Source organism: Meles meles, chromosome 3, assembly GCF_922984935.1.
Source record: "Meles meles chromosome 3, mMelMel3.1 paternal haplotype, whole genome shotgun sequence".
In the NCBI taxonomy this organism is placed as follows: domain Eukaryota; kingdom Metazoa; phylum Chordata; class Mammalia; order Carnivora; family Mustelidae; genus Meles; species Meles meles.
This window is the reverse complement of record NC_060068.1, coordinates 145,363,877-145,385,258: the sequence shown is the minus strand read 5'-3', so window position 1 is coordinate 145,385,258 and position 21,382 is coordinate 145,363,877. Positions and strand designations below refer to the sequence as shown.

General features: G+C 37.8%; 1 protein-coding gene across 2 annotated transcripts in view; it reads left to right on the top strand.

Moving 5' to 3' along the window:
- ITGA1 (integrin subunit alpha 1) overlaps positions 1-21,382 on the top strand; it is a 168,420-nt gene that overhangs the window by 85,204 nt on the left and 61,834 nt on the right. For both annotated transcript variants that reach the window (XM_045998899.1, XM_045998900.1), the window contains 2 exons: positions 4,944-5,092; positions 8,402-8,552. In XM_045998899.1, coding sequence (XP_045854855.1) covers positions 4,944-5,092; positions 8,402-8,552 — 300 coding nt within the window. The remainder of the gene's footprint in view (positions 1-4,943; positions 5,093-8,401; positions 8,553-21,382) is intronic.

Genomic DNA, 21,382 nt, shown 5'->3' with positions numbered 1-21,382 from the left:
CAGCAAACATGCCTAGAATCTTTCTATCTCCAATACTCAACAGTGTTCTACTTAGCTTCTACCCTCTGGTTTTGTATCATTCCAACAACTGAAGCAACCGGTTGCTTCAAGTTGAATATGATGATTACTGGCTGTTTTTATTTTTCTCAATTCCTAGAATGATTTCAAATCCTCATCATTTTTGACATATTTTCCAAGCTCCAGACAGCTTTGCTTTCTCCCATTCTACATTCATAACCTATTGTGTGTTCTTTATCTGGGTATGGCACTCTGGAGTCTACGTCTTCTTCCCTCCATGAGGCCTTCAATGTGAGACAGTAATTATGCTTGTACTTCTCTCCTCCAGCCTCCTTACAATATGTATCCTCACTTGGCTCACTTGTTATCATGCTATTTAATCATCACCTTTGTTTGATTCTGTTGCATATGTGTGTATACACAGTGTGCTAGTATGACTCTGTTTTTACCTGCCTTAAATTATACACTAAGCTGGAACAGAAACTGTTTTTATTCACTGAGTCTCATCAATACTCAGCAAAGCATTGCGTATATTTTTGTGTGTGATTTTACCATTTTCCTGGGATGAAAATCAATAAATGGCACCCTTTTATGGGGAAGACAGAGCAGGCCTTATTCGGCCTGTTTTCTAAGGAAATATGCAGCCCATTATCAGCCAGGGTCCCACACTATGTCATTTCCAAGATTTGAGTTTCCACTGTCCAGTCTTCTCATTTCCCACACTTATTTTTGTCTCCCTTGTTCTGCTTATCATTATTTCCCTGCTATCTCAATTTTCTACTTGCTTATATGAAATGTTAGTCATCTAGTAAGAATTTATGCGGGTCAACTATAAGCAAAGCAAAGCAGTGGTGTGGGATAAGAGAACACCAAAAGCTATGACATAGTCCATGCTCTTTACCCCTCTTTGCCCCTCTAGAACATACAACGTAGTTGGGGAGATAAAGCACACATACAAAGCAGTTGAGAAGAATGCTGTACTCAGAGGAACAAAACAGATAAGTCTGCCTCAGGGCATGGAGAAGAGCAAGATCAGTAAGAACTAGATTGCTGACTAGGTGGGGAAAGTTTTGCAGAGAAGATGAAGCTTGAATTGGATCTTCCAGAATGGGTAGTAAAAATTTAGTTTTGTTAGAGGGATGAGAAAGGGTAAAGACAGCCCCTGGGACTGGGGAATTCTAAAGTTGAGGGAGAACAAAGGTGCAGTTAGGCTGTTGAGTGACTGCAGGTTAGGGAAAAAAAACTGAATTTTACCCTACAGGTCTAGTATTTCAAGGAGCACCTTGAAGTTTTATCTGTTTTCTATCGTACTCAGAATAAAAATTCTCCTTCAAAGTGTATTTCAAAGTGTATCTTTCAAGTGTATTGGTGTAGTAGGCCATGGAGGATTATTAGAGATTTTTGAACAAGGAAATTATGTGATAAACGCAGAATTTCAAGACATTTAGTCTTCCATAATATGTAGAAGGAGCTGAGGAGAATGCAGTCGGAGGGAGAGAGAGAGCGGAGAGACCAACGATTGCCACAATCCAAGTTCAAGGCAGTGAGGTCTGGCCTGGGCCAGTGAAGAAATTCAGAAACAGGGATAATGGATCACATGAAAAGAGGTAGAATATATGGAAATTAAAGGCCGTTTGTGCCATAATATTTGACATTTGCAACATACGTTACATATCTTATAAAACCTTCTATGAACTATTGGATTATCTGGACACCAGGAATAACAGAAAAATTTTAGCCTTTTGTTAAGTCAGAAATCGGTGTTTTCTATCTTCTCTCTCCCTCCCTTAGGTCTGGTTTCCCAGACACAAACACTGAGAAAATGAGCCAAGTGACAGTGATTTACTAAGGGGGTGCTTTTAAAAGAACATGGTAAGAGATTTGGCAGAGCAAAACAGTAGCAACTGAGGACCACCACCAAGGGTGTGATTTCAGGTGAAATCAAGACCTCAGGCTGATCTGGAAGGGAAGCTCCAAGTTGAGTCAAGAGACTGGTCTTTCGCCGCCTGGATTCAGACATTGCCTATCAGGAGGAGGGAGAAAATTTCCAGGCACTTCTGGTTCTTTGAGCCTCTGGGGCAAAGCAACTCTAGCAGTCCAAGGGCAGTCAGTCATTTGAAGAGACTGTCAGGTGGAGTTGTTAGAAGCAAAGTGAAAGAAAGGGTGAGGCAACTGGCAGTTATAAGTTCTCTAAAGAATAAACTTACAAAATTGAGATATATGTTAAGTAGGTAGAGAAAGAGAGAGAGAAGATGTAAAGCACTGATTTCTGATTTACCAAAGGGCTAAAATTTTTCTGCTATTCCTGGTGTCCAGGTAATCCAATTGTTCATAGAAGGTTTTACAGGATATGTAAACTGTGTTCCCAATGTCAAATATTATGGCACAAAACAGTCTGTTTGCCTCTTTTCATGTGACCTCCTCCCCGTGTATCCATGTGATACTCTCTTTTTCCTGAACAGTTAAATCTTAGGACGAGAATTCGATTGAACTCAATAAATGGAGCAAAGTGCATTCATTAGTACAAAGGAGTAGGACTTTGGGGCAGTGTTAAGTGCAACCACATTAGAGATTCATGGCCATAACTTTAAAGTGGAACCAGTCCACAAGTTGTGTGATTTCTGTGTTGAAACATTTAGTGTCACAGAGGCATGCAAAGAATAGGAGATATTTGGACTTAACCAGAGTTGGAAGTTAGCCAAGAGAATTAATGGAGGGGAAAAAGGTTAAAGGAGTTAAAGTCTGCAAGTAAATGATTATGGTGATGGACCATGGAATCTAGGCTAAGTTAAAAAAAAAAAAAAAAGTAGGATCTCTGAATTAATTGGAAGTCTTGATGTGGTGAAGGAATTGATGAATTAGATAGACTATGTAAATGAGTTTAAGTTAATGGCCAGACAGAAGAACACTTCACTTGAAATTGAGATGGAGGTCCTGCAGTATTTAGTACTTAGTATTTAGTACACCTGGAGGTACTGCAGATGGGGTAGCAGCATTTAGTAGAAACTAGCTTGAGGTGACTAGCTTGAGTTTAGTAGAAACTAGTTGAGGTGACAGAGAATGCGAGGGCTTTAGGGAGGTGTGTTTTGGCAGAGAGGAGGTAGAGTGATGGAAAAAGCCCTGGGATAGGGAATTCTCATCTTAGACTAGATCCTTCTCTGCTCCTTCACCATGAAGAGTATTTTAAACCTAAATTCCTCATTTATAAAATATGGTACTAATTCTGTTACTATACTCTGAATAAATTAGGAAAAAAGAGGTTTTTAAAAGCATTAAAAATATAGGATACTACTCTTATTTAAGTATGGTGGCCTTAATTGCTCCAAGATGTCTAATGTACTCTAGAAGGTAGCTCAAAGATAATAAAAATTATTTTAAATTGGAAGGTTCTCTTAGTGGTTTCTGAAAACGCCAGAGTATACTTCTGGCTTTCATGAAGACATAGTTGTGGAAATGTATCTGTTAATCAAACATGTAATTAAGCCTGAGGATTTCTGACAACAGTGACATCTGCAAAGGAGGCTGGAAAGTAGATGTCGATCCCCTTGACACTTGGAAATAGGATCAGACTTGGAAATAGGATGGGTTCAAAGCAAGCATGAGGCAACTTTATCAATGGACAAACTACACAATTGCCTGGGAAAGAAGGCAGCCTTGTCTCAAATAGCTTCCCGAACCCAAGAAATGTAGTGCCCAGAATTTCTTCATTAAGACATTCCTTTGGGTGTAGAATCCTCTGAATCTCGAATTTGGGGGAAAGAAAATTAAACAAAAAGTTATCTTCAGTCACAATTCTTGATGTGGATCAGTCTATTGGTTCACATCAACGTTTAAAGAAAGGTATTAAAAAAGCATAAGAAAAATGGGCATCTCTAGGGGAGAGGAGAGGAATATGGAGCAAGAGAAATCAAATCTGAGGACACTTTACTCTCTGTATCATTTTACTCTGTGGAGGCTCTGCAGTTAGCTGCCCACATTATCCAGTTTATGCAAAAGACAGAGTGAAAGGAGGAAGGCAAAAAGAAAGGGAAGACAGAGAACATGAAAAGGGATGGTGGTGAGAAGGGCTGGCGTGAGAGAAATGAAACTACATCTGAGCTAGATAAAGCCTGAAGAACATATGCGCCCTCCCCAGATACATGCCCCACTTATTACTCATCCAGACTCATCTTGTTTCACTTCCCCTCACAGCCTGGTCCAGGCTTACTGACTTCCTTTTGGTTCTCAGGATATCCCTGCTTTTGGCTCATCTCATCTTCTTGACATACAGATTCCCCTTGTGTGGACCCATCCTCCCACTCAGGCTCCATCCAGGATAGGTTTCCACCCTCCTTGCACCTTTCAGTCTTAACTCGAATATCGCATCTAAGAGGCTTTCCCTGAACCTCTTCTGAAGTAGGACCTTAGGTTCTACTTGCTAAGCAGCTTTTCCAGTACATCCCTCTCCACAGTTGAACATGCATTGGAACAATCATGGGTTGAAACTCTATCTCTGTCTCTGTCTAGTTTAGAAGCTCCATGAAGACAGAGAGCAGGTTAACATATAACACCTTCTACACCCACCCCCAAGGCCTGCCTGACCCATTGAGTAGAAACTATTGAAGAAATAAACCAATTGTTTGAGAAGTTTAATAACAGCACTATCATTCTTGTTCTCTGGGCTGTGACTATTCACATGTGGCAATGGTTATTACTATCAAAAGAGAAGGATTTCTGTACTGGTGAATTTTTAAACTCATGAATTGATGAATTTTAAACTGATTTTATGATAAATGATAAAATCATTTTCATGATTTTAAACTCATGAAACTGATGAATTTTTAAACTGAAAGACAAAAATGTATATCTGAACTACATCTTTAAATAAAGAAAATTGATAATGGAACATTGCTAGATGGCTAACTCACAGTGGCTTGGTATTTCAGGTTGGAATTGTACAGTATGGAGAAAATGTAACCCATGAGTTCAACCTCAATAAGTACTCATCAACGGAAGAGGTACTTGTTGCAGCAAATAAAATAATCCAAAGAGGTGGCCGCCAGACTATGACAGCCCTTGGAATAGACACAGCCAGGTATGTGGACTAAAAAATAAACCAAAGTAAAAGACTGAAAAAATAACTACTCACAATCAAGCCCTTTGAAGTGTCGATTGAATATTTACCTTGGCACTATTTAAAGCCATCTTTTTAGAAATTAGATCCCATTGATTAGCTAATAGGTTTAGGACCAAGCTTTTCTATGATATAGTCTCCCCACCCTTCATATCTTTCCTCTTATTCTGAAGGTTGAATGATGGAAAATTCAGTCACAAAAATTGCTGTAGTCTGCTGCATCATGTTCTTGGGTACTAAGATATAATATTAGTGAATATCTTTTCCCTTTGTTTACAGTTTCTAGGAATCTCATTTTTTTAAAAAAGAATTAATATTCATCCACTTCTACTCAACAGTATTTATGTCCTAGTATGTCCATAATTTTACAGTACCTGGCTTAGGGCTATTGAACTCTCAAGTAACAGTTTTTAAGAGGTCAAATTTAATATTGCTGTATTTGAAAACATTTTCAGTGCAAAGATTAAAAGGAGTTGTAAGAACATCATCATTCATGCACTCTTTCTTCCTTTCTCTAAATCCCCTCTAATTTACATCCCTTTCTTCCTCCTACACGTCCATGGAGAGCACATAATCTACTCTGGTTGAACTTCATTCCATGAGAAGCTACAGAACTCTCCTTCAATTACAATGTAAAACATTTTTTTCTTTATATTTTTCCCAACAGCATTCAACTCTTTTATCTCTTGCTATTTTCTTCTTGATTTGCCTTTAAAGCTAGTAAGGTTCTGAACAAAAACTAAACAATACCAAAATCACAGGAAACCTAATAAAGTTTGACTAGTATTATGGATCCTTCTGTTAAGTTTCTTCAACTTTTGGACTCTCATCTGATTTTAAAGAGCTAATTATCCATGCTCTCATTTCACCTGCCTGCTAAGATCAGTATTTTAAGGGGGTTAAAATAGTTAATATGGATATTCTAAAGAATGAGTTGGATATTCAAAAATTTAAAATTTTACATGTAGCATTGGACTCATAAGTGTTAGAAAAGCATGTGGTTCTACTTACATGGGACTCAAGAGAAAATAACCACAAACAGATGGGGTAATTTTACATTTATCTGCCTGTAGGATCACCAGTTTGCATGCACAAAGAGTGCACATGTTGAGGTATACTGAATGCACCCTCTTAAATAATTGACTAAATGTGACTGCACATTCAAAGTGTTCTTTAAAAGCTCTGAGCCTGTAGGCAGCTGTGTATTTTCCAAAGGCAACCACTTAAGAATGAATATTCATCTTTGAAAACTAGCTGAAGAAATATTCTGGCTGCTTTGCTTCTGCATAAATACACTCTAAATACCATGACCCTATATGGTTTTTGCCTACATGTTTCATAAAGGGTCTAGCTGTAGGACACATAGTTTATTGAGTTTTGTATATAAATAAAACTCCATAATGGTATTACTAAGTATCCTTCTTGTATATTAGTTTTTCACATTGAGGCATATTTTTAATTGTTCTTTTGGCAGGGCCAGTTACAAACAGTATTTTTAATTTGTTAGAATGCTTTACTTCTATTTTCATTGGGTGTTAGTATTTGGGGGTAAATGGCAATTTGCTGAAGATATTTGAAACAGAGAGAGTGTATTCAGGAGTTCTGCCAGTGGCTGTTCTTACATTATATAAAACCAACCCTTGTTTAGATCTACCAAGTTTTCTTTAAGAAATGTCTTTTAATCATATCCACTGGTTGAGTCTTTAAGAGAATTGGAAAGTTTTGGTGATCCTCTAAGGAGTTAGGACTGCAAAAAGGATCGAATCTTACATGATATCCATATCTGGATTTCATTTAAAGACTGGACTTTAACATCTGTTTTCATCTTTATTTGTACATATAAAAAAGTCAGAAAATCTATCTGGTTAGTGTAGAGGGCAGAGATACGTAGTTCCCTAATGGCCAACTTTTTTTAAATAGCTTCTTTATTTTGAAAATTATAACAAAAATTTAAAAACGTAAAAAATAGTATGACAAAATCCTATGTACTCACCAAACAAATCAAGAATTGTTAATATCTTCTCATATTTACATTCAACCCTTTCAAAGGAAAATAACCAGAGATAAAATCCGTTTGCCCACATCACCAAGATCTTTTAGCCTGCTCACAAAATACCTACTATTGTGTATATTTACTGTGTATCTACAGTAAAACTAATGTATTTGTGCAAACCCTTTGGAAGGTTAATTTAAAAGAAGTGGTTTTGAGGCATATCCCAAACTGCAGCTCTTTGTCCTCATGACCTAGGAAAAATAGTGAAAGGGATCATTCAGCATAATGATTGCCGCATTTTATACCAAGATTTAAAAAATATTATATGAAATCTTTTCATTGTTTCATTCCTAAGTAAAATATACTTGACTCCAGAAAGGAATGTGAGTGAGTAAAAGAAAATAGAGGAAAAATATGTCCCTGTGTGTGTGTGTGTGTGTGTGTGTGTGTGTGTGTGTGTGTAGAAGCACAAAAAAAACAAAAATTGTTAATTTCCCTTCTCTTCCATCTCTTTCCATAAATGCTTTTTGAATTAAATAAAAAATTCCTTTTTTGCAGTTAGGTTATAGCATTTTCAATTTCTCTTTGTTCCACTTTCTTCCACCCCACACCCAGCAACCTGTGTCCTAAAACCTAGTTCAGACCACAACTTTCATAGGTACTCCATCCACTCTTGTGCCCCCACAGCCCTCCTCTATCACTGACTCAGACCACGGCCATCAGCAGTCTTTCATTGCTATGTCCAATTTTCCTCCATATCCAAAAACACTCTGGAGCATTCCCAGCCATACAAAATTCTGTTTTCTCCCATCTCCTTAACTCAGCACAGAGGATTTCCATATTCTATAAACATCAGAGTAGATGTGGTGGAAGTGAAGACAAAACAAAAGCTTCTGCGAAAAGCAGAAGAAAAGATGAGTGTTTATAGAGAAAAGAGTGGTGGAGCAAGTATTTAAGATCTGAACTTCTCCAGATCTGATGTGTACTCCAGTCACACCTTCCCTGAGGAGTTTCCAAAGAATGAAATACTGCTGCCCTTTGTGTATGGGATATGTGATGGTTAGTAAAATGGTGACCTCTTCATCATCTGGGAAAAATCTAAAACTATTACAAATAACAATCATCATGCCTCCCAGCTTGAATAATGGTTGTGAATGTTGATCTTGGAGGGACAGCACTGTTCTAACTAGAGTTGTCAGTGTTTTTCTTTCATTTACCATTTACCTAACCTTGGGATGGTGTTTTATTTGCTTCTCGTTCCTCTGTGTTCACTTCAGGAAGGAGGCTTTCACTGAAGCTCGGGGTGCCAGAAGGGGAGTTAAAAAAGTCATGGTAATTGTGACCGATGGGGAGTCCCATGACAACCATCAACTAAATAAGGTCATCCAAGACTGTGAGGATGAAAACATTCAGCGGTTTTCCATAGCTGTAAGTATATGGCTAGAGATGGTTTTCAAACTCTGGTGTGAAGATAAGAGGTGTGTACATATCGTGATTATTTTATGAAAGTTACACAAACAAGGTTGTAAAGGAAAATCTTCTCCATTTGAAGGTAAACTCTGTGGGGGCAGGATTGGGTCTTGATCCCTTTGTGTCCTAGGGAAGGAAGGACAAGAGGAAGAAAGAGACAGAAATAGGAAAGGAAAAAGAAGTGCAGGAAAGGAGGAGAAAAGGACCCTCAGCAGGGGAAAGAATGCTGGAAGAATGGAGGGAGGAATGGAGGAAGGGCAGAAAAGAGGAAGGAAGGAAAGGAGAAAGTGGAAGGGAGGAAGAAAAAGGGAGGAAAGAAAGGAGGAAATTGAGAATGTGCTAGTAATAAATACATTGTCTGCAGAATAATCCAAGATGGTGGAGGTTTAGGAGACCTTAGTTTCATCTGGTCCCAAGAATTCAGCTAGATAGCTATTAAATCATTCTGAACACAAACGAACTCAACCAGATATCTAAGAAAAGAATAGCTGCAACTCTACAAATAGAAAAGTAACCACTTTCTGGAGGAAATACAAGATGAAAAAACTCACCTCAAAAAAGAGAACAAGAGATAGTACTGACTACCAGGTACTTAATCAGTATGGATATAAGTAAGATGTCAAGAACTAGAGTTCAGAATAATGACTATAAAGATATTAGCTGAGCTTGAAAAAAAGCATACAAGACCCTAGAGAATCCCTTTCTGGAGAAATAAAAGAACTATAATCAAGTCAGAATCAAAAAGGTTATTAATGAGATGTGATCAAAAATGGAGGCTCTAAACATGGACGGGACTGGAAGAAATTATGCTGAGCGAAATAAGTCAAGCAGAGAGAGTCAAGTGTCATATGGTCTCACTTATTTGTGGAGCATAACAAATAATATGGAGGACATGGGGAAATGGAGAGGAGAGGGAGTTGAGGGAAACTGGAAGGAGAGATGAACCATGAAAGACTATGGAGTCTGAAAAACAACCAGAGGGTTTTGAAGGGCTGGGGGGGGGGCGGGTGGGAGGTTGAGGAACCAGGTGGTGGGTAATAGGGAGGGCACGTACTGCATGGAGCACTGGGTGTGATGCCAAAACAATGAACTGTTATGCTGTAAATAAACAAATAAACGAAAAAAAAAATGGAGGCTCTAACTGCTAGGATAAATGAGCTGAAGAGAGAATTGTGATATAGAAGACAAAGTGATGGAGAATAAAAAAGCTGAGAAAAAGAGATAAACAATTACTGGATCACAAGGGGAGAATCTGAGAGATAAGTGATATCATAAAATGAAATGACACGTGAATAATTGGATCCCAGAAGAAGAGGAAAGAGAGTCAGGGGGTGGGGACAGAAGGTATATTTACACAAATTATAGCAGAAAATTTCCTTATCTGGGGAAGGAAACAGGCATTCAAGTCCAAAATGTATAGAGAACCCCATTTAAAATCAATAAAAATAGGTCAACACTATGATATATAATAGTGAAACTCACAAATCTCAGAGACAAAGAGAAAATCCTGAAAGCAGCTCAGGGACAAAAATGTCATGACCAACAAAGGTAGAAACATTTTGTTCACAGCAGACCTATCCACAAAGACCTGGCACACCGGAGAGACTGGCATGATATATTCAAGTTGCTAAATGAGAAAAATATGCAGCCAAGAATACTGTATCCAGCTAGGCTGTCATTCAAAATAGGAGAGATAAAAAGCTTCCGGGACAAACAGAAAATAAAGGGATTTGTGGTCACTAAAGCAACCCTGCAAGAGATATTAAAGGGGATCCTTTAAGTGAAGAGAGAGTCCAAAAGTAATATAGACAGAAAGAAAACAGCAACAATCTATAGAAACAGAGACAATCTACAGAAACAAGGACTTTACAGATAATACAATGGCACTAAATTCATATCTTTCAATAGTTACTCTGAAAGTAAATAAGCTAAAGGCCCCAATCAAAAGACACAGGGTATCTGATTGGATTAAAAAAAAACAAAAAAACAAAAAACAAGACCTATCGATATGCTGTCTGTAAGAGACTCATTTTAGACCCAAAGACACCTCCAGACTGAAAGTAAGGGAATGGAAAACAATTTAGCATGCTAATGTACATTAAAAGAAAGCTGGGGTGGCAATCTTTATATCAGATAAATTAGATTGTAAACCAAAGATTGTAATAAAAGATGAGGAAGGACACTATATCATAATTAAAGTGCCTATGCAACAAGAAGATCTAACAATTGTAAATACTTGTGCCCCTAACATGGGAGCAGCCAACTATATAAACCAATTAAGAAAATTAAAGAAGCACATCAATAATAATACAATAATAGTAGGGGACTTTAACACCCCACTCACTGCAATGGACAGATCATCTCAGCAGAAAAGGAAACAAGGGCTTTGAATGACACACCAGACTAGATGGACTTTACTGATGTTTCTGAGTTTTCCATCCTAAAGCAACAGAATAGACATTCTTTTTGAATGCATATGGAATATTCTCCTGAATAGATCCTATACTGAGTCATAAATCAGGTCTCAACTGGTACCAAAAGATTGGGATCATTCTCTGCATATTCTCAGACTGCAATGCTTTGAAACTAGAACTCAATCACAGAGGAAATTTGGAAAGAACTCATATACAAGGAGGTTAGAGATCATCCTACTACAGAATGAATGGGTCAACCGGGAAATTAAAGAAGAATTTTTTAAAAATGGAAACAAAGGAAAATGAAAACACAACTGTTCAAAACCTTTGGGCTGCAGCAAAGGCAGTCCTAAGAGGGAAGTGTAGAGCAATGCAAGCCTTTCTCAAGAAACAAGAAAGGCCTTGAATATATAACCTAACCTTACACCTAAAGGAGCTAGAAAAAGAACAGCAAATGAAGCTTAAAACCAGGAGGAGAAGAGAATAAAGATTAGAGCAGAAGTCAATGAAATCGAAACCAAAAGAACAGCAGAACAGATCACATCAACAAAATTTGGAGCTGGTTCTTTAAAAGAATTAATAAGATTGATAAACCTCTGGCCAGGCTTATCAAAAAGAAAAAAGAAAGGATCCAAATAAATAAAAGCATTAATGAAAGAGAAGAGATCACAACCAACACTGAAGAAATACAAAAAATCATAAGAACATATTATGAGCAACTATATGCCAACAAATTAGGCAATCTGGAAGAAATAGATGCATTCCTAGAGACATATAAACTACTAAAACTGAAACAGGAAGAAAGAGAAAACCTGAACAGACCCATAACCAGGAAGGAAGTTAAAACAGTAATCAAAAATCTCCCAATAAACAAGAGCCCAGGGCCGGATGGCTTCCCAGGAGAATTCTACCAAACATTTAAAGAATTAATATCTGTTCTGAAGCTGTTTCAAAAAATAGAAATGGAGGGAAAACTTCCAAACTCTTTCTATGAGACCAGGATTACCTTTATCCCCAAACCAGACAAAGACCCCATCAAAAAGGAGAATTACAGACCAATATCCCTGATGGACATAGATGCCAAAACTCTCACCTTGATACTAGCCAATAGGATTCAACAGTACATTAAAAGGATTTATACACCATGACCAAGTGGGATTTATTCCTGGGCTACAAGGGTGATTCAACATTTGCAAATCAATCAACATGATACACTACATTATAAAAGGACAAGAACCATATGATCTTCTCAATAGATGCATAAAAAACATTTGACAAAGTATATATCCTTTCTTGATTAAAACTTTTCACGGTGTAGGGATAGTGGGAACATGCCTCAGTATCATAAAAACATATACTAAAGGCCCACAGCAAATGTCATTCTCAATGGGGAAAAACTGAGAGCTTGTCCCTAAGGTCAAAAACATGGCAGGGATGTCCACTATTATCACTGTTGTTCAACATTGTACTAGAAATCCTAGCCCCAGCAATCAGACAACAAAAAGAAATAAAAGTCATCCATATCTGCAAAGAATTCAAACTCTCACTCTTCGCAGATGACATCATACTCTATGTGGAAAACCCAAAGGACTCCACCCCAAAACTCTAGAACTCATACAGGAATTCAGCAAAGTGGAAGGATGTAAAATCAATGCATAGAAATCAGTTGCATTTCTATACACTAACAATGAGACAGAAGAAAGAGAAATCAAGGAGTTGATCCCTTTTACAATTGCATCGAAAAACGTAAGATATCTAGGAATAAATCTAACCAAAGAGACAAAGGACCTTACTCAGAAAAGTACAGAATACTCATGAAAGGAATTGAAGAAGACACAAAGAAATGGAAAAACATTCCATTCCATGCTCATGGATTGGAAAAATAAATACTGCTAAAATGTCTATGCTACCCAGAGGAATCTACACATTCAATGCAATCCCTATCAAAATACCATTGACATTTTCACAGAACTGGAACAAATAATCCTAAAACTTGTATGGAACCAGAAAAGACTCCAAATAGCCAGAGGAATGTCAAAAAGAAAACCAAAACTGATGGCATCACAAAGCCGAAGTTTCCATTTCCTCCCTACTTCATAGCCCCTAACTGTGCAGCCAAGGTGAAGGAGCCAGCAGCTCTAAAATGTTTTCTGTAATTTCGTTTAAACTGGACAAGAAGGGGAAAAGGATCAGAGAACAAATTTCATTTAATTCCAAGGAAAAGCCTACCCTGCAATTAATAATGTAGAAGATGTTACATACAAAGTACTGTGTAGCTCTTTGTGAGCAACTCTGTATCAATATAAAAACAATCTATTATTATTAATATTAGTGTCTCAAAATGCAAAAAAAAGAGGAGATAGAGTGCTTTTTACCTCTTAATAGTGATTTTTTTTTCTAAATCAACTTCTAATAGTTCCATGAACTGAGATGACTCAATTTCATGTTGCCACCCCATGAAGAGGGACACTTAGAAAAAGAGAAGTAAGAATTCCACCATTCAAATGGAAATATGGAAAATAATTTAAATTATCATGCATATAGCACTCTGTAACCTAGAATAGTTTTTGGGTTTTTTTTTTTTTTTCTGTGTCCTAGATACATTTCTTCGTCCTTCATGACACCCCAAAGAGAACATTGAAACTTCCCTTTTCCCATTTTATGAATGAGGAAACCAAGGGACATTAGGTTTCATGGCTGTAGACTACATGACCAAGACTCTAGAAGCTCCTTGACTTACCATATGTACCACTGCCCTGGGCTGTTCTTCCCCAGCCCCCAATCTCTCTTTCTTGCCGCCACAGATATCTGGAAGGTGCAGGACTGTCCTAACTGTTTTTACTCACTTCTCCAGACTTCAAAAGAGCACCGCAATCTTCTCCAGCCCTTGTACCTGAGCAGTAAGACCTAGCACAGAGACACTAACCCTGCCCCATAGTGTTATAACCTTCAACAACAACAGACCCAGGGACATTTTCTAAAATGAGAAGAAGGCGGGGAGAGTAGAGAAGAGTCTATTTTGGAGCTAGAAAGACCTTTGCTCAATTTCTGCCTTTGTGACAATGGATAAGTCACTTAATGCTCTAAGCTTCAGCTTCTTTATCTGTAAAGATAAAGGGTAAGTATTGTTTTTTTTTTCTCTCTCTCAGATAAAAAAATCAGTGAGATAATGACTGAAAACATCTAGCACAATGGCAGGCTATGCAACCAATAAATATTATTTTTCTTAAGGATTTTCAACTAGAGGAGTTTACAACCATGAAATAATAAAATCATGGTGCTAGAGATAAACTGTGCTGCCCCCTGGCACAGAAACCTTCAGAGATTTCCCCCATGGACTCCCAAACCTTATCTCAGCTTCACTAACAACTGTGTACAACCTTCCTTTCACTGAACTCAGTTCCATAGCAACGTGCCCTCAGCCTAGGAGGAGAGCGTCTTCTTAATATAAGTTGATTTTTTAAAATTGCCCAGGAAGCAAAAATTTCAGAACTATAAGAGCTTAACCTAAATTGTTTTTCAACAAAATCTTTTGTATTTACTGTAAGAATCAGCTGTTACACATAATGGTTTTCCAGCATTTCATCAGTGAGATTTCCTCCTTTCCTTTCAAAAGTATGATCAGTGAAAGACATCCTGCCCCACTGTAGGAAGGGAAGAAGAGTGATTCTTCCCTGATAAACTCCCAGAACACAAAATTGATTCACTGACTCCCCGGGACAAGGATGACTTGCTTATAAATAAGGCAACTTCTGATTGCAACAGTATTCTTTTTTTTTCTTTTCAATTTTTTATTTAAATTCTAGTTAGTTAATGTACAATGCAATATTGGTTTTGGAGTAGAATTCAGTGATTTATCACTTACATATAACAACCAGTGCTCATCCCAAAGTGCCCTCCTTAATCCCCATTACCCATTAACCTATCCTCCTCCCACCTCTCTCCATCACCGCTCCATTTGTTCCCTATCTTTCAAAGTCTCTTGTGATTTGTTTTCCTCTTTTCCCCCTTCCCATATGTTCATCTGTTTTGTTTCTAAAATTCCACATATGAGTGAAATCATATAGTATTTGTCTTTCCCTATCTGACTTATTTCACTTAGCATAATACACTCTAGTCCCATCCATGTTGTTGCAAATGGCAATATTTCATTTTCTTTTTTTTAAGAGTTTATTTATTTATTTGACAGACAGAGATCACAAGCAGGCAGAGAGGCAGGCAGGGGTTGGGGGGTGGGAAGCAGGCTCCCTGTTGAGCAGAGAGCCCAAAATGGGGCTCGATCCCAGGACCCTGGGATCATGACCTGAGCCGAAGACAGAGGCTTTAACCCTCTGAGCCACCCAGGTGCCCCAATATTTCATTTTCTGATGGCTGAGTAATATTCCATTGAATGTGTATGTGTGTATATATATGTGTGTGTATCTCATCTTCTTTATCCATTTTGATAGAGTGTTATATCTAAAATCTATAAAGAACTTATCAAACTCAACACCCAAAACATAAATAATCTAGTTAAGAAATGGGCAGAAGACACGAATAGACACTTCCCCAAAGAAGACATCCAGATGGCTAACAGACACATGAAACGATGCTCAACATCACTCATCATCAGGGAAATACAAATCAAAACCATAGTGAGATACCATCTCATACCAGTCAGAATGGCTAAAATTAACAACAAGAAACAACAGATGTTGGTGGGGATGCAGAGAAAGGGGGATCCCATTGCACTGTTGGTGGGAATGCAAACTTGTACAGCCACTGTGGAGAACAGTATGGAGGTTCCTCAAAAAGTTAAAAATGGAACTGCTCTATAATCCAGCAATTGCACTACTGTGTATTTACCCAAAGGATACAAAAATACAGGTGCAAAGTGGTACATGTACCCTGTTGTTTATAGCAACATTATCAACCATAGCCAAACTATGGAGAGAGCCCAAATTTCCAACAATGTTCTTTTTTATTTAGGATACAGATGTGAAAAATTAAAATACTTCATTGTTCCTTTTTTCCCTTGTTGTTACATAAATTATCTTTTGCCAATTACTATCAATCCATTATTATCTCTCCTTACTATAATAATTGCTACAAATATTTTGATCTCTTCTGTGTTTGAGAATAATTCCATAGGTCCACCCTTCACTCAGTGATACTGGCCACAGAGTCTATGGCTAGTCTTTTTGTGTGCAAAACTAATGTATGCCCAGTTTATCCCAGACAACTGGATATCAGAAGTGCTATCATTTGTTCAGCTTCCTCCCAAAGAATGTAGTCTGGCTTTCCCGGTACCACTGTAGCAGGCAATGATCTGAGTAAACCATCAGCAGCATTGACAACATTTAAAAAACTTCACTGGAAAGCAAATACTGTACCTATCAATGAATGACTTAATTTTAAGTGAAGCTTACATCACTTTTACAGGGTATCTGGCTACATATATAGTATTTTTTATCCTTAAGTCACTGTGTTCCCTTGGTTGGATCCCTAGTTGATAATCATACTTTGCCTCCCATCTGGTCAAAAAGCATTCTCATAATTGCGTTGATTTTCCTAGAGAATCATAATATCCTGACTTCTTTTCCTGTTTTAATCAATGAATTATTGTTACATTGCTCTTCAATATTTTATAAATAATGTATAGGAAAATTTCACTTCAGCAAGAATTGTTATTTTCCCAATTCATGTTTCTTTTCCCTAGTGAAACTTGTATTTTTTAGTTTGTGTCAAACGAGGAAATAAGACAGTTATTTTATTTCCTCTCCTTGTGCATTCACACAGAAAGGTTTTAGGCATGTATGAAGCTACGTTCATGCTTCACATGGATCAAATATACCTGGGGGTCTGCTCCTATTATCACCTGGGCTGTTCTTCCTACTCAATTTTTTTTTAACTTACCATTTGATTCTGAACACCACAGAGGTGTGTTTTGGGGAGACAATACCTCCAAATAATTGACTGTTGAAAATTTAAGCACTCTATGATAAAACTGCAAACATGACCCATTAAACTCTCAGATTTGGTGAGGGTCCTAAACTGGTATGTATTCTACATGGTCTGTATTCTGTCACCTGAGGATAGTAGACGTTGCGTTGCCAGCGGGAAACTGTTTTACATTCATATTCTATTCTTAGATGATAATGGCTGGGATTATAATGACTGTGAAATGTGATCATTTACAGCATTGAAATGAAAATAAGAGAAGTTAGAAAGTATTTTAGCATTTCATTCATTTGCACACAAAAGACACAGTAGTACATGTAAATGTATTATACACTTTACATTTGACACATCTGCCTCAAGGGAACTTCAATTCTGAATGTCTACCTGAGGTAAATATTAACAGAATACCAAATGCTGGGGCTTGACATATTTGTACAAAGTGAAACAGAAGTAATTTATAAGTATTATTTTGTATTCTTCTCATTCATAGAAAATAATGTTTCTGCAAACACCGGATCCTTGGGTGAAGGATCAAAACACATTTCTGTTTTCGTTTCTTAGTCTGTAATATAAAATAGTTCAAACTGGGTGCAAGTCACAGTACTTCCTAGGAATATTTTCCTCTTATATCTCCTTCAAAATACATACTCTCATGCTCCATTTATGTTTTATTATTTAAGTATGTCACTTGGACATTTTCCCCATTGAACTTTATCCAAGTTCACAGAGAGCACTAAGTGTCTGATAACATTTACATCACAACTAAGAATCTCAACCATGCATGGTCCAAACATCTTTACAATTTTTATGTGTATTTTCAAGTGCATCACTTCATGAGTGAAATGGAAGTTAACATGTCAATGTGATAGTGAATCTAGAATATGTTCAACAGGGACTCAGGGGGAAAGATGGTGACTTTCCAGCCAAGGATGTCAAAAACTTCTAAGATAAATTAGGTAAAACAATGGGGACCCAGAGAGCGTCACATGGTGTAGAATTTGTATGAATCTAAAAGAAATCCATGCATAGCAGAACTGCTGACAAAAGAGGAACCTAACAGTATGTGAGAATACCAGGTGTAGAGTGAGGTGTTGGGCAAGACCCCGGTGATCCTGAAATGGACACATATGTGTGATTGGAGGCTCTGGAGGCTGGAGACTGTTTCCTGCCTTTTCCATGCTTTCCCTGGGACATGTCCATCTGGATGTGGGGAAATACTCAACAATAAGACAACCATCTTAATTGTTTTTAAGCATAAGAGAGAATTTATTCAATGTAATAAGAGCAAGTGGACCTTGGGTTTTCACTCCCTTATCTGGACAATTCTCTACGTTCATTTCCATTAACCCTCTTCCCCCATCAAGTGGGAAAAACACCAGTGGGAAAAAAACCATTTCTGATGGTTGTCATTTGCTTTTCAGCCAAGTAGACAGAGTCTGAGTTTTAGTGTTCTGGTGCAATTTTTCAGACTCCTGGCATTGACCTTCCTACCTAAACCTGGACAAGTAGTAGAGAGTTAGGTTCACAATCAAAAGTTACCCAAATAGTGTACTAATTTCCTTAGAGCCAGCTCCAGTTTTCCTAAATTGCTCACTTTTTCAAAGTAGCACAAAGTTCTTCAGATCGTGCCTCATGAACACATTTTACAGGTAGATGTGGAACTAAAGAACAGACAAGGGCCTCAGTGAAGACCCGTGTGTGCTGATAGGCAGTATTGCTCCAGACTCCTCTCGGGTATTCCGTGGGAATGGGGTGAGGGTATGAGTCAAGCCAGGGGGAGAAACCAGGAATAAATCCTCCAGCACCTTCTCACTAAGGACAACTCCAGAGCTGCTATCTGAACTGCCTGCCTCACTAGCTGGCACACAACTCTTGTGCTCACATTAACATTTAGGGTACATTTTAATGATTCAGTTACTAATCTAAACCCTCATGCATTTTATGATTCAAATAAACAAGTATGTGGTAGATCATAAATAGCAACACCTTAAACAGTAATTTTAGCTTTTTTCTAACTATAAGTGAAAAATTGTATCCTTCTTAATAAAAATACTAGTTTTAAAATCTACCATTTTGAATCTGACATTTATCCATGCAAATGCCTAGAACAAGCAGCTTAAGGAGAGTGAGGGGGATTATGGGTGCTCAGAGGAGAGAAGCAGGTGTCTGTGGGAGGAGGACCCAGTGAGGACCAGGACTGACTGGTGCCTCCACCTGGGCCAGCCCACCCATGTGTTCAGGATTCACCCAGTCCATAATGCTGAACTGTGTTTGGGGACTACTGCAGGTCTGTGTTGCAGTGGGACTTTGAAGGCACCCTAGAATCTCAGTTTAACGATGCTATACAAACCTATGTCATGATTTAAAAATAGAAAGTGAAGCTAGAAATTTCTGGTAGCTTCGTGGTCACTGGAGGTCATGAATTTTCTTGTCCCCAATGAGTAGAATATTCTAAAAATCCAGCAATAGCACAGAGCTGAAGATCTTACCTTTGTTTTTTGGATTCCAGGAGCACAGAATTGAATTAATCATGATCCTTGGTTTAGGAGAGCTCATCATTTGTGAAATCATGGCCCACTTTATAGGTTTCTATGTTTATTATTATACCTGTATACATATTTTAAGTATCCAGTATAACTGTCTATGGTCCTGACCACATTCACCACCTGGCATCCTCTACCTGATAACAATCAGCCCAAATACTATACTCATCTCTTGCTCTCCTTTTCTAATCTCTTGGTATCTATACATAGCTAAAAAAAAAAAATTCTAAGTCTTCCTTTTTTTAACTTTATAAAAAGTGTGTCATATGTATATAGTATTTTATGACGTTTAAAATTTAATATTGCTAAGATTCATCCGTATCATTACAAGCCATCATAGTTCATTTGTTTTTTTAATTAACACATACAATGAAATGCAGAATTTCAATGTGAAAATTATGTACAAAGTGAACAAATCAATGAGTTTAGATAATTGTATACACCCATGTAACTGATACCTCAATCAAGATATAGAACATTTCCATCATCCCCTAGAAAGTTCCCCATACTTCCATTTTTTTTAAAGAATTTATTTATTTGACAGAGAGAGATCACAAGGAGGCAGAGAGGCAGGCAGAGAGAGAGAGAGGAGGAAGCAGGCTCCCTGCTGAGCAGAGAGCCTGATGCGGGGCTCGATCCCAGGACCCTGAGATCATGACCTGAGCCGAAGGCAGCGGCTTAAGGACCCACTGAGCCACCCAGGTGCTCCATACTTCCATATTTTTAATAATCACTTCTGTAGTAACCACTGGTGTGACTTAGACCACCACAGCTTAAGTTGCCTATTCTGTTTTATGTAAATGAAATCATATAGTACATACTCTTTTGTGCTTAACTTTTCACCCAACATAATGATTGCCCCTGATATATTGTGCATCAGTCATTCACTTTTTTAATATACATTGTATTAATCTACCACAATTTGGTACTTTATATGGACATTTGGTTTGTTTCCAATTTGGGTGCATCTACCCAATGGAATCCTACTAGCAATAAAAAAACCTGAACTTCTGATGCATGGGACAACATGAATGATTCTCAAAAGCATTCTGCAAATAAAAGGAGTCAGGCACAAAAGGCTACATGCTATATGAATTCATAAATATAACATTCTGGAAAAAGCAAAGCCTTACGGACAGAAAATATATCAATGTTTTTAAGAGTTAGGGGTTGGAAGAGATTAACTACAAAGGGGCAAGAGGGGACACTGATAGAAATGTTCTACATCTTGGGGCGCCTGGGTGGCTCAGTGGGTTAAGCCTCTGCCTTCAGCTCAGGTCATGGTCTCAGGGTCCTGAGATTGAGCCCCACATTGGGCTCTCCGCTCAGTGGAGAGCCTGCTTCCTCCTCTTTCTCTGCCTGCCTCTCTACCTACTTGTGATCTCTCTCTGTCAAATAAACAAAATTAAAAAAAAATATTCTACATCTTGAAGTGGTAGTAACACAACTGTGTGGGTTTGTCAAAACTCAGAATTGTATAACTAAAAAGGGTGAGTTTTACTGTATATAAGTTATATTTCAGTAAACCTTATTTAAAAAATAAAATAGGTGTTTGAGGAAACCTGCTAAGACATCTAAATAATTACAGTGAACTATAACAGATAATTCCTGCCTTTCTTCTCTATAAAAAAGGGTGGGGGGAGGGGTGTCCCTGTCTTGAGCATTTGGTTTCAAACAGGAATCTCCTGATTGTTTATTTTCTAGATTGCCAAGTTAGATTACTGTCTATTTTATCATCTGTTTAAAAAATATATGTGTGGGACTGCCTCTTGGTAAGATTATCAGGAAGAACTGCCTCTTCAAGATCAAGTAACTCACTTGCTAATTGCTTTTGCCAACAAATGGTGGTGGCATGGGCTGGAATAATACCAGAGACATTCAGAAACAGTAA